The sequence below is a fragment of the Urtica dioica genome, chromosome 7 (genome assembly GCF_054948205.1).
Source record: "Urtica dioica subsp. dioica isolate 48M chromosome 7, U.dioica_male_clone48M_v1_H2, whole genome shotgun sequence".
Taxonomy (NCBI): domain Eukaryota; kingdom Viridiplantae; phylum Streptophyta; class Magnoliopsida; order Rosales; family Urticaceae; genus Urtica; species Urtica dioica.
Genome location: NC_142762.1, coordinates 38,739,448 through 38,752,593, shown reverse-complemented (window position 1 = coordinate 38,752,593; position 13,146 = coordinate 38,739,448). Strand labels below are relative to the sequence as shown.

At 35.6% G+C, this 13,146-nt stretch overlaps 1 protein-coding gene across 1 annotated transcript; it reads left to right on the top strand.

The window, feature by feature from the left end:
• The first annotated feature begins 10,903 nt into the window (after nucleotides 1-10,903).
• Nucleotides 10,904-12,886, top strand: LOC149391404 (S-adenosyl-L-methionine-dependent methyltransferases superfamily protein). The gene is made up of 2 exons (XM_089619037.1): nucleotides 10,904-11,975; nucleotides 12,567-12,886. Exons 1-2 carry the CDS (start codon nucleotides 11,056-11,058, stop codon nucleotides 12,652-12,654), a joined length of 1,008 nt encoding a protein of 335 aa, XP_089475163.1. The 5' UTR covers nucleotides 10,904-11,055; the 3' UTR covers nucleotides 12,655-12,886.
• The last annotated feature ends 260 nt before the right edge of the window (nucleotides 12,887-13,146 follow it).

The following is a 13,146-nucleotide window of genomic DNA, read 5'->3' as shown; positions in this document are numbered from 1 at the left end:
AAGGTGCGATTGTGGTGCTCTATCTCCGTCTCCTGGTTGGGGACAGCGTTCGTGGGTGTGGTTGAACTAGCCATATTCTTAAGCTTCTACCTCCCCTCCTTATAGCGCCAACTGTTGACCTGTAAATTTAGTACAACAATATCTTACGAAAATACACAGGCTCCGAGTGCGCAGACTCCAAGTACCAATACGATTTAGGCAAGACTTTCCCTTTATATCGACGAATATAATACAAGAGAGCAATGTTTAAAATGGGTTTTAAGTAGAAGAAAGCAAAAAGGCGTCAAAAAATCCGTCTCCCTCTCTTTGTCTTCGAATCTCCTATTTATACCCATTTGCGGTCACTATCTTCACCATGTAGTCGTGGGTTCAGACGGTTATTCTTGTGAACGTGGGGTGATCAATCCCACGTTCTCGGTAGTTTTTTTTTTTTTTGGTAACTGCCATCTTCCTTTTGCTGAGGTGGACGGTTATTATTCCTTTTGAAAGCGTTGAAGTGCGCGTTTTTAGAAGTTGAAACATGTTTTCTTTTGGTTTGACTAGTCTTTGACCTACGGTCTTCTCTTCTCTCCGAAGTTCTGATCAGTAGGTTTCGTTCTTACCTTATGAACGGATCGTTCCTATTCAATGGTCAGCTCTTGGGTCTATTTTACCTGAGCTCGGTGCTGGATTTTACCTACTGCTCGGGATTCCGACTAATCTACTCGGTGCTTGACTAAATTATCCCGTAACAAAAGTATATTTTGATATTAAAGTACCTGACTACCTGCATATAGTAAATTAGTTATAATTTTTTTTTCATAAGGAAAGAATTATATAAGCTTATATTCCCAAGCCCGACATATATAACTTCCATTAAAAATATGTTTTTTCCAAAAACAAATTTAACCAGTCGACATATTTAAGAATGAAATGCTAAAAGGCCTAACTTACATTACTATCTGTTAGAATTAGTACAAAATACAGGAATAAAGACAGATTATTATTATTATTAGGAGAAAAATTAAAGTAACAGAAAATTACAACTGATCAGATGAAGATGAACAATAATAAAATAATAAACCTTCACCGAAACAAGATAAAACAGAGAGAAAAATGTCGAGGACTGTTGGACAGTTTCCTTGAAGCTTTGTTGCTCTCCCACTGGTACTGGAACACTTGAGCAAGGCTTCCCAGGATACAACGACAATCACGACGAACTAAGGTAGCACTGAGTACGTCGAACAACGAACTAGAACCTAAGCTGAACTATCACCAAATTCGGACAAAAGAAAGAAAGAAAATTTCTGGGAACAATAAGAGAAAGGGAACAATAGGGAATGAGAATGAAATATCACTTCAGGTCTGTTCAAATGAGAGAAAGACTCTGTCTTTTATAGGCACATAGACCTAAGCTTCAGCTCCATAAAAACGTCCACCATTAAGGTCCATACTAGCTCTTTACCTCAGATAAATGAGAGGTTTAAACTCTGAAGGCTCAAAGGTTACAATGAAGCTCAAGGGCAGACAGTTTCTTCTGATGCAAAGTGTTCAAGTGCATGCATGGTAGCGTAGGCCCAAACCCAATCCGAAAATGAAATTTGCAATAAAAAACTGAAGGATCAAGCCCAAGCCCAATCCTAATCCGATTTTGAGTCCGAAACATTTCCGAAACCCGAAATCCGGGCCCACGCTCGGGCTCGGCGGTGCGCGCGTGAGGGGTTAAGTTAACCCACCCACACTATCTTCTCTCGCACTTGTTTATCCACTAAAGGATAGAGGATAATATTTATACACTACCACAATACACATCCCCAACCAATGTGATACTCTTGCAATTCCACTTCCACAACACAACATAAATGTGTTTCTTTGAGCGTCAATTTCACATTCATCTTATGTTCGATTTTGGCAAACAGATATTCAATCTTATACCCCTCGTTACGAGGAATACGTATCACTTGGAATTATTCAAATATGATGAGTGGACCCCACTCAAATTGTTACCACAAATCAGCCATTAATTTGGTTTAAATACCAACATTTTTCCAACACTATCATCTTTAAAAGTTGTCAACATATCAATATAAAAAATCTAAGTGCGCAAATATAAAGCTATAGTAGTACTACTATAATATTTTACATAAGAAGTCCCAGCCACCGGGGCTGGCCAAAATTGAATTTTATGCATGTAAAATAACCCCTTTCTCTCTTTCTCAAGTCAGTAAAAAAAAATTAGGGTTTCGTTTGCCGTTGCTTCTTGTGGCGTCTAAAGTCATCAATCATGAAAGGAGCTACAAATGTAAATTAAAAAAAAAGGGTTATGAGGAGCTAACTGATAATATTTTAGGGTAAAAAATAGACAAAGTTACGAACTAGCAAACTGTGAAGAAAAAAAATTGGGAGTTTTTTTTTTTTAAAACAATTGGGATTTATATCTAATTTTAAACAATTGGGATTTATATCTAATTTTAATACCATCGGATTTTTTATTGGGGTGATTTTTTGTTGTATTTTTTTTCCACAGATGAATGAATGTAATCTTACTATAAGCGTGGAAATATCTCATTTGGGGACGTTGCATATAATATCTATTTAGATGCCCCATATAATTCTTGTTGTGTTTTGTAATATATTTTTCCCTTTTTTAAATATATATTTTAATTTTTTGTTTGTTTTATATTGTTATGTAAAGGTTTTTGTTTTTATTCATATTTTAAGGGGGGGCCCTTTGATCCACAAAAAAAAAAAGAATAAATATAAGATCAAATAATTCCTTGTAGACTTTTGCAACCTTGACAGGTACATATAGGCAAAATAATATTCTATGTGGAAAAATATTTGCATTGAGAATTTGTGTTTCTTTTCATAGTTTCTTTCTTCCAGGCCATAGATACACATTCAGTCACTAGTGTAGTCGGTAGGCGTAAGTTACGTAGTAAATTTCCCTAAAGTTGTACTAGAGAGTGCTTTTGATAATGATATAATATGTCTATAAATATGTATCTAATGTGCGCAAATGTGCAATATTACAGTTTTTAGCGTCTTTTAATTACGTAAATATATTTGTCATGAAAAGATCTATTTCGAACCACGTAAAAGCACATTCATCGTCTAAATCTAACAAAACAAAATTATTGACCATTTTTTTCTTCTAAAACAATGACACTACTGCTAGCACTCTACTCTAGTACTTCTGTGGCTGCGAATTGAGATCTATTGAAATTTGGTCATAGAAGTACGATCATCATCACCTGAATTGGTCGAAAGCCGTAGGATGATTGTTTTTTTATTTTTGGTATACATACGGTCATGAAAGGGCACCATACACTATAGCCCACTAACGAAATTAATTATGGCTAGTAATTATCAAATTTATTCCAAGGAAACTAAAATTAACAATGTCAAATTTACTCCATGAACACAAATAATAAACATCAATATAAATTATAATACAAAAGAATCCACGGGCAAATCCTTATTATCATAAGTAATATATAGTAGGCAAATCATGACCAAGAATCTACGCATCATTATTATGAAGAAAAAAAATGATTCATGAGCAAGGGGTGTGTCAGACACCGTGTTACTCTTTCGAGCAACATGTGAGCAAGAACCATCGCCAAACTTAAAAAAAAAAAAAAAAAAAAAAACCACTAATATCTGTGATGATCGGATAGACGCACCCGTCGATGAAGTCGCATTAACCGTCGTGACAACTTTTATGCAATCAGCCTCTGCGGAAAGGGACAATTTTGTAAACACTAGACTCCTTGACAGGACCGGCCCAAACACACCCGAAGTCATTAGGGGCCCTAGGCGAATTCATATTTTGGAGCCCCTTCGATGATAGTAAAAATTTAAATATAAAAAAAAAAAATTTAAAAATATAAAAATTTTGGGCCCAGCCCAATCGGAGGCCCTATGCACCATCCTTGTTCGCCTATAGTCAGGGCCAGCTCTGCTCCTTGGTGTAAGAGAGCCAGATACGAAGTGAGGCTATCATGGAGAAGGTGCGACATGAACACTTTCCGTTGTAGGAGGAATATAGAGTCTCAACAACGAATTCTAGAATTTAGGATCTCCAATTGCCGATGAAGAAGGTAGGGCAGTCAATGTAGCAGCTCGGTAACCTGACTGCACCGATTATTGACCAACGTTTTCAATCTGTCATAAGATACGGTCCTCGCTCGCTCGAATTTCAAGTGGAATACTATGGACATCGGGGCTATCAACGGGCCAAAATGTCTCGTGGAGCCGATCTTGATCCTAATCGAAGGTATTTGCACACATAGATTTTCATTTTTTCCAGTAGGAATGGTGATCGGCTGAAAAGTATGGGAAACAAAGTCTACTTATCTCGAAACACCTTCATCCACTGACACCTTTATCAAAATCTCATGAATCCATAAGAAGGAGTGCCAATTAAATAACTATTTACCTTTTTAGTTCAAAGGTGAAGAAATAATCAAGTGGAATAGTATTTGACTTTAAGGATGCGATCATTAAGTTAGTTCAATTTCAAAATGAGTCACCAACTTTTTTTGACCAACCATCACTTGGATTTTGAATTGGAAGAACAAAGGATCCCCACCAAAATCTCATCATGAGGCTCTCAATGTCTTCACAAGCCTTTTCGGACCTCAATGTAAGCAGTGAGATCAAGTGCCACTATTTTAATTAAGCTCTCATGTCGGCATGGGAGAATAAGGGAGCCTTCTACTATGAGATTTTTTACCATGAAAAATCGCAAACCAAACTGAAAAAATATGTTTCTTATTTTCAGCAATAAAAGAAGAACACCAATGTACTTTCCATGTGTAATCGGAGTAAAGATGTTGAAAAAGTAAATATACTGTTTTTGTGATGTCTCTTATGTTGTTATAACAAGTTAATGAACACCAAGCCGTTTATCAAATTAGTGATACTAAATAATATGCAAATCAAGAGACAAACAATTGATAACTCACTTCAGTCAATCGTCCCTACTTCTAAAGAGATGATACTCCCAGTGAAAAGAGAACTTCAATTGACGGTAGAATAAGTACAACAATGGACAACTGCAAATGATCACTTTCATGGTTTTCTACCCTTCAAAACTACCCTAGTGAATTCTAACCCAGGCTCCCCCTGGGTTTGAGCTCCCCTCAATTTTCACTCGATACAATGCTTATAACAATGCGTGTTTATAACAATGCTTATAATTACCCGTGTTTGAACAAAGCTTATAACAATGCGTATTTTACAATTCTCGAAATATTAAAACCAACTTCGTAAACATGCTCCAAAATGACAGTCAAGAATAACAGAGTAATATCTCACAAACAATAAGGTTTTTCGGTGACCACACTCTCACAAAAACCCTAACCGTATAACCCACCAAAGAGGGATAACATTTCTTTTATATGATACATTCTCAGCTAGGTGTCATTTTTTAGGGTTTTCCAATGCGCATGGTGAAACCTCGTTGGTCGATCAGAAAAAAAAACGCGGAAACATGTAAGACACAAAGCAAACTGCAGATATTCTACGTCATAGATCCTGAAGTGGAAAAGACATTTGATGTCACAACACTGATGTTCCCAACAACACGAAGGACATCAGTTTTTCCAATAACAAAAACAACCAATCCATAGTAATAACAGATGTGAAGGATTGAGCGAAGGTAAGACTGAGTGGCAAGAGGCACCTTTGAACTAAAGCTCATCGAGATTGTTTTGGAAGTTAGCGTCTTTGATGGCCAAACCAAGGCATCTCCATAATTAGTCCTACAAAAGTGTAAAGAGTCATCTGTAAAAAAAAAAAAAAAAAAAAAAAAAAAGAAAAAGAAAAAAAAAGATGATTTGTTCTCGGGCTACCAAGGCTAGATGCAAATCAATTATTTGAGAGTTACTACCTATTTGTAGTGCACCATTTAGATATAGATTAGTAAACCAATTATGAGATGTTATTGAAAATATAATATGGTGAAACCATGCCATTTCGTTTGCAGTTTGGACCGTATTTATAACAAAAATTCGACATGGCTTATTTTGGATAATTTTCTTGTTGCGAGAACATGAGTTTAATCTCCACTATACTAATTAAATATCTAAATAATGGTTTGTATTATAAGATTGACATAGTAAACATTTTAATTTAAATAACAAAGAACATGCCTAAATTATGGCCACCTAAATAACTTTTATGATCGGTTTTTTTTTTTTTTTTTTTTTTTTTGAGATAATGATCTGTCATTTATTCAAATGCTTTTAGTTGGGCAATTTTACCAATCTAAGTCCATCTCCAACCCAAAAACTCAAAAATATAGTTCCGTGGACTTCAAAATGCAGTTTCTATCACATCAAATAGTATTTCATATCTCCAACCCAATACTAGATTTTTAACACCAAAAAAACATGTTCTTCATAACTCTATTATTTTAATAATTTTAACAACTTTCTATTTATTACACTACAATTAATACATATTTAATTTGTATACTTTGAATCCAATATTGTTATATTTAAAAAAAATAAACATACATTACATATAACATTTATTTATTTGGTTCAAAATCTAAAAAGTGACATTATACAAAAATACTAAATTCTTATTGATTTATATGTGTATGAAATGTTATTTATTTTATAATTTGTTTGCAACGAAAATTAATATTTTAATGATTTTTTTGGTGTATTATATTTATCACATGTCAAGATCAATATTTATATCAAATTAAAATAAACTAAAATAATTTCATATTTAATTTTATGATAAATTAATTTAGTTACACACAAATAATATAATTATAATAAATATTATGATTGATTTGTAATTAAATAAACTAATTTTATATTAATAAAATTCCACTCCAAAATAGAGTGGAATAAATAGTGCAATTCTATATTTAGAGTTTCATTATTCTCCCACTCGATAATGGAGTGCAAAATAGAATTGAGTTGAAGTAAACTCAACTTTATTTTGTTCCATCTCACTTTACAATGGAGTGGGTTGGAGATGTTCAAATGTAATCATACATTTTTTTGTCTATCTTTATTCCTTTTAAAATAATTTTTTAATATATTAAAATTAAAAACTATACTCTAGCTTTTTTTTATTTATTTTATTGTTTTTAGCCACTTTTACTTATTTCATTCCCGTAACAAAGCCAATAATTTTTACTTTTTTTTTTTTACATTCACAAATGATATTAATATTTCCTAAGAACTTATTTTCACTTGAATTTTTGGCCCTTTTTATTAATATTATTTTAAAAAAAAAAAAAAAAAAAAAAAACTTTTCCCCTTCGTATGCATGCATACATGATACATTGATACTCATTATTCATTATTCATTATTCATTATTCAGTATTCATTATTCATTAATGGAGATGGGGAAACACGGGGGAAGAATGTGGACTACATATTGGACGAACGAAAAGTCGTATAACAAATAGAAATAATACACAACTTTCCAAATAATGCTGTCACGAGTCACGGCCATGGAATTCCAAACTCATGGCATAGGACTTTCTATTTAGGTCTCTCTTTCGTCCCACTACAAATTCAAATAGCAAACGCCACAGTATCAAAAAATAAAAGATAGGTTAAGTGGGTATTTAAGCGTTTTTTTTTAAGATAACACAGACAAATTCTAAATATTAAAGAAATGTCCAATATGTTATTTTTTTTTATTAATTTTGATTTATTACTAGTTACAGTTATTTAAAATACAAAACGTATGAAGTAGGTATTAATCAATGTCAATATAATATTCTCGGATTTTTTGTCGGTACAAAGTTTAATATAAAGGGAGATTAATGATGAGATAAAATAAAAATTTGACTAGTCTATAAAAATTGTGATTATTAATTCTGGTAGACCTTGAAAATTAAATTTGTATCCAAATTTTTTTTATTGAAAAAAATAGCACGCAAACCTGTATGTGATTAAAGAACCTACGTAACTTCGCTATACCAATTTTACATTTTTTTCTCTTTTTTTACTTTTGAATTCTCTACATAACTACCTACAATTAAGACATTCCTTTATCAGATTTTATATTTCGAGAGGTCAATTTAATATTGCTTCTTTGATACCAATTTTATAATTTTATATTGCATATTTATAACCAAGTCGTTTATCATAAATTGCTTGTTTTTGCTACTAATTTTCTTATTTGTTTGTCTGTTTTGATTTAATGTGTTAGAACATGTATTATTTGGTCATACATAATGGTATTAATTAACAATGCATATCAAATAGAAATATTATGTCCTTGATTGATATGATGACAAGTTCAAAAGTAAGGGTTATAAGTCAAACTAAGAGCAAGGTTTGAATTATCGGGTAATCGGTAAGTTACCGCGCTGTATATTGTCTACTGACAAATTTGGGTAGTGAAACGTACAAAACCGTGAAATACTCGTAAATCCGGAGTTTACCGAGCCAATATCAGTAGAGAATCCCCTTATGCAAAAAAACCGGTCTGACCCAATTAAAAAATTCAAAAAAATATGAGTTTGTCGCAATTCTAAATAAAAATATAAATAAAATAAATTTAGATAAAAATAAAAGTTATAAAAAACTTATTTCACATTTATTTATCAAAGAAAATGTACCGGTTTCTTTATAGAAAAACCCACGGTGAACCCTTGCACTAATGGGGTATACTCATAAAATCCGAGTCCCGACACGATAACGGTAAACAGTATCCCAAACCTTGAATAAGAGGTTTTGAATGGAATAAGAATAAGGTAAAGTATTGATTGTGTCCTTGTTGGAGTTATATGATGAAGGAAAATATAAGATGTTGTCGTTGAAAATTGATCAACGATTGAAGACTTCAAACGGTTCGACCCAAGGCCGGGCCAAGAGGCCGCGTCCAAGCCGAGAGTGCGGAACTCAGAAGGCATGAGTGTCGCTCCTCTAGCTCAAGAACATTCTTCGTTCGTCGCGGAGATCTGAGATTAATAATAAGTGGATTAAAATAAGTTAGAAAGATGCATAGGCAGTACCTCTGGCGCGCGCTCCGAAGATCGACAATATTATGGTTGCTATGAGTGAGGTGGGGCATCGTTAGATGAGATTTGTGCTCGATCAGAGTGAAATCAAGTGCGGAGGGTCCTCAACAATGTTTTACGACTCTTGAATTGATTAATTGTGTTTAGAATTGATTACCTCGTTCCCTCTGGGTGATGGATCATAGGTGCTGGAGAGCTGAAGAAACACCAAAAAGTCAGAATTGGCAAACGCAAGGCGCACGCAAAAGACCTCACGCGCGACAATCACATGTGCGCACTGGTCCACGTATCACGCAAAGACAGCCCGCGCGTTGTGCGCATGAGCCTGCGCGGCGCAAGCTCGCGTGTGGCTCGTTTTTTTATTTTATTTTTATTTTTTATTTTATCGCCTTTGTGGGCCCGAGTTGGACTTTTTCATGGTCCTATTTAGGGCCTTGAACGGAATTTGGTATTTTCGATTTTCCGAAAACGACTGACAACACAAGGCTGAAAGAAATTATAAAGCTGGACACTTTGAAAATACTTGAAATAAAATGGTATAAGAAGATACTTGGGTGTGACTTAGAAGCTAATCCAAACATTGCGTCAAGGTTGAAGACGTTGAAATTTTACTTTCAAGTTTTTCATTTAATGTTGATTGTACCTAATTGCACTGGATGAAACTCGGAAAAACAAAAGTTACGATCGAAAACCTCGTATGAGATGCATATCTCCATATACTTTTCAATTTCTTCTAGTGCTACTTTTTGTGGTCTTTATAATGGTGTTTTATTAGTTTTTTTTTTTTTTTTTTTTTTTTGTAAACGGAACCATAAGGATGCATCTCCATTTCTATACAAGTATTTTCTATATTATGATGTTCTCGGTTTAATTTATGTTAAATATCATGCAGTTGGTAAAAAAAAATCAAAGGGTCCCACATATGTGGTTGAGGAATTAGAAAGACATGGAAAAAAAACTAGTAAAGATAATGACGATAATGATCATATGGAAGACAATTTTTTTAGAGTGCTCATAATGTGCAAAGTATGAATGAAGCACAATCTATGCATCGATCCACTACATCTCAATCCGAATGTTCATTCAAGTCGTCTAAGAAAAAAAGAAAATTTCACAAAAGGAAGATATGTGTGAAGTCATCAAAGAATCATCTTCAATTATTATACAAGGTCATTGACGAAACATCTAATTGTTTGAGTAGAGCTATCGGGATGAAAAAGACACGAATGAGAAACATATGAATCTCGACAAAAATTAGAGAAGAACACACCTGTTCAAAAACTATAGCATTATAAGAATTTTGATGAATGAACTTTAACTTTAAAGACAACAATATTTTATTTTTCGTGAAGATTGAACATTCGTCAATTTACACAAGAAGACATCTTGCCCCAAGGATAAATCATTGGGTATGAAGAGGCTCTTACAATATTGCGTGATTTATTTTGGGGGAATTTCACAAATATTTTGTTTAGAAATGGTGATTTTCTGAATTCTCCAATATTCAATAATTTCATAAATACTTTGTTTTTAAAAAGATCAGATAAACATTAAGAAAGAACAAGTAAAAATAAAACGGTAAGCAACAAGGATGCAACAGTAAAATGAGATATTCTCGTAATAAAATAATATATTCTCAGAATAGGAATGAGAATTGAGATATTTACAGAAACCGTTTTAAAATGGGATATATCGGATAATCTCCACATCATTTTTCTGAAATAATAGGCCCAAGGCGAGAGTGAAGCCAAGCCCAAACCAGATTAAAACGGTGCGTTTAGACAGAGAAAGAAGGAGATTCAATTGGATTCTGTGAAGAAGTGGGTACTTCGAGCTTCGGCCATGGCGGTCCATTCGCGGACACAAAGAAGATAAACGTAAACGTTCTTCAATCCTTGCCTTTCCCTCCATAAGTAAGTTCTGCAAGACTCCACAGCGCTATTATTACTCTTCTTCTCTTTCTCAACGTTCATTCAACGAAAAACATCCTAAAAATTTAAGTTCTGGTTATTGCAAGTCTCATGACCTAATTTCCCCAATCCACTGTCCATCTGTGTTCTCTGAGCGGTTCATGATTCGCAGCTCACTTAGAGAAACCAGTCAAATCTGCAAGAGCGTCCTCTCGCGAGCGACTCAAATCACTATGAGAGAGATCAGAACCAAACGCACCAAGATCGAAGCCGCCGAAGAAGAAGAAGAAGAAGACTCGTCGCTGAGCGTGCAATTCACGCCGGAGATCGAGAAGAAGTACGTCCACAGAGTGTACGACGCCATAGCCCCGCACTTCAGCGCGACGAGGTTCGCGAAGTGGCCGCGAGTCTCGGCGTTCCTCTCGTCGCTGCCACGTGGCTCGCTGGTACTGGACGCGGGTTGCGGGAACGGGAAGTACCTGGGGTCGAACCCGGAGTGCTCGTTCGTGGGCTGCGATATCAGCGCCCCGCTGGTGAAGATCTGCTCGGAGCGCGGCCACGAGGCCCTGGTCGCCGACGCCGTGAACCTCCCCTTCCGGTCGGGCTCCGGCGACGCGGCGGTCTCCATCGCCGTGCTCCACCACCTCAGCACGGAGGCTCGCCGGAGAAAGGCCGTGGAGGAGCTCGTCCGGGCCGTGAAGAAGGGCGGTTTGGTGCTCATCACGGTGTGGGCCGCGGAGCAGGAGGACCGATCCCTGCTCGAGAAGTGGACCCCGCTGCCGAGGAGGTTCGTGGGCGAGTGGGTGGGGCCCGGGAGCCCCAGGGAGCGCGGCGGCGGGCCCGGGAGCCCCAAGCTGAAGAGCATACCGGAGATGATTGAGGAGAAGAGAGGCGATGATGAGGGTCACGGAGATCAGCACGAGTACTTTGTGCCGTGGCATTTGCCGTATCACCGCGCCGAGATCGGCGGTGAAGCCTCGGCCTCGGCTCTCGCCAACGGGCTCGCCAAGAAGGACGATAAGAAAGGAGCCATGGTTTATAATCGGTACTACCATGTTTTCAGCGAGGGCGAGCTTGAACGGTAATTCATGTTTTTTTTTTCTTGTTTGTCTGGTTTAATTGTGTTGGAGGTCTAAAGCCCTGGACTTTAGCGGAGTTACTTTCCTCGTTTGCGAATTCAATTTGAGACGAGACTCGATTACAGTTAAAATGGTATCTGGGATTTGAGGGGAGCATAGAAGAAGGGGATTTTAGCAACTCATAAAAGATAACGTGTTATTCACTGGTTTTGAGACGAAATAACGTGATACTTCTTAACATACTGAAATATCTAATACCAAAATATTAAACTGCTTGAGCAAAAACATTATGCAGCTTTACTGTTTTTTTTTTTTTTTTGATGATCTGTGTTAAAAGAATAGAATTCTCGTGCCGAAAGTTACACTGAGTTTAGTTTTACATTTTATTTTTTTTATCTCCAGTACAGAATTCTTAAGTGGGATTGGGTTTGGACCGGAACTCAATTGTTTATCCAGTTTTGTTGAAATAGCTATAATGGGGTCTTTGTTAACCCTTCACAGTAGACAAAATGCTGTCTTTGGCTTTATATTTCTTTTTAAAATCAAACAGAGTTTTTTGTCTTTAATAATGCTATTCTCAAAATATTTTGCAGGCTGGTGTTTGGAATGGAAAATGCAGTGGTTGTGGACCGGTTTTTCGATAAGTCAAATTGGTGTATTATTCTTGAGAAAACATCATGAACGATGGAGTATTTTTGGGATTCGAAGTTGCTCTTCTATCACTCTTGTAGCTTAGAATGACAGTTTTTGTTAACTTATAGGTAATTTATAAGCACAATGCATTGCCGAGAAAGAGAGAGCCCGGTTCCAATGTATTTTGACATATTGGTTTGTATGTGTTTTCTTTTAGTGTTTTTAAAACACAATTGTATTGCCATTGTTGGATTAAAATTGATACACTTGTTAGGAACGATGATTTAAACGTGCAATTCTTGGTCGTTTCTTTTGTAACTCTGTATTTCCTCAACTTCTTCGATTTAGCATAAATTAGGCAGTACTTTGGCGTCTAAAACATCAGTTTGTTGTAGTAAGATAATTTTCATAAAATAGTCATTTTGAAGGGTCTAAATTTATGAAAAGTGAAAGTACCAACGAAGTTTTGTACATATTTTTTTATGCTGTCAATTGACCCGAAGATTAGGGGGGAAAAAAAAAAAGAAAAAAAAGCAAAAC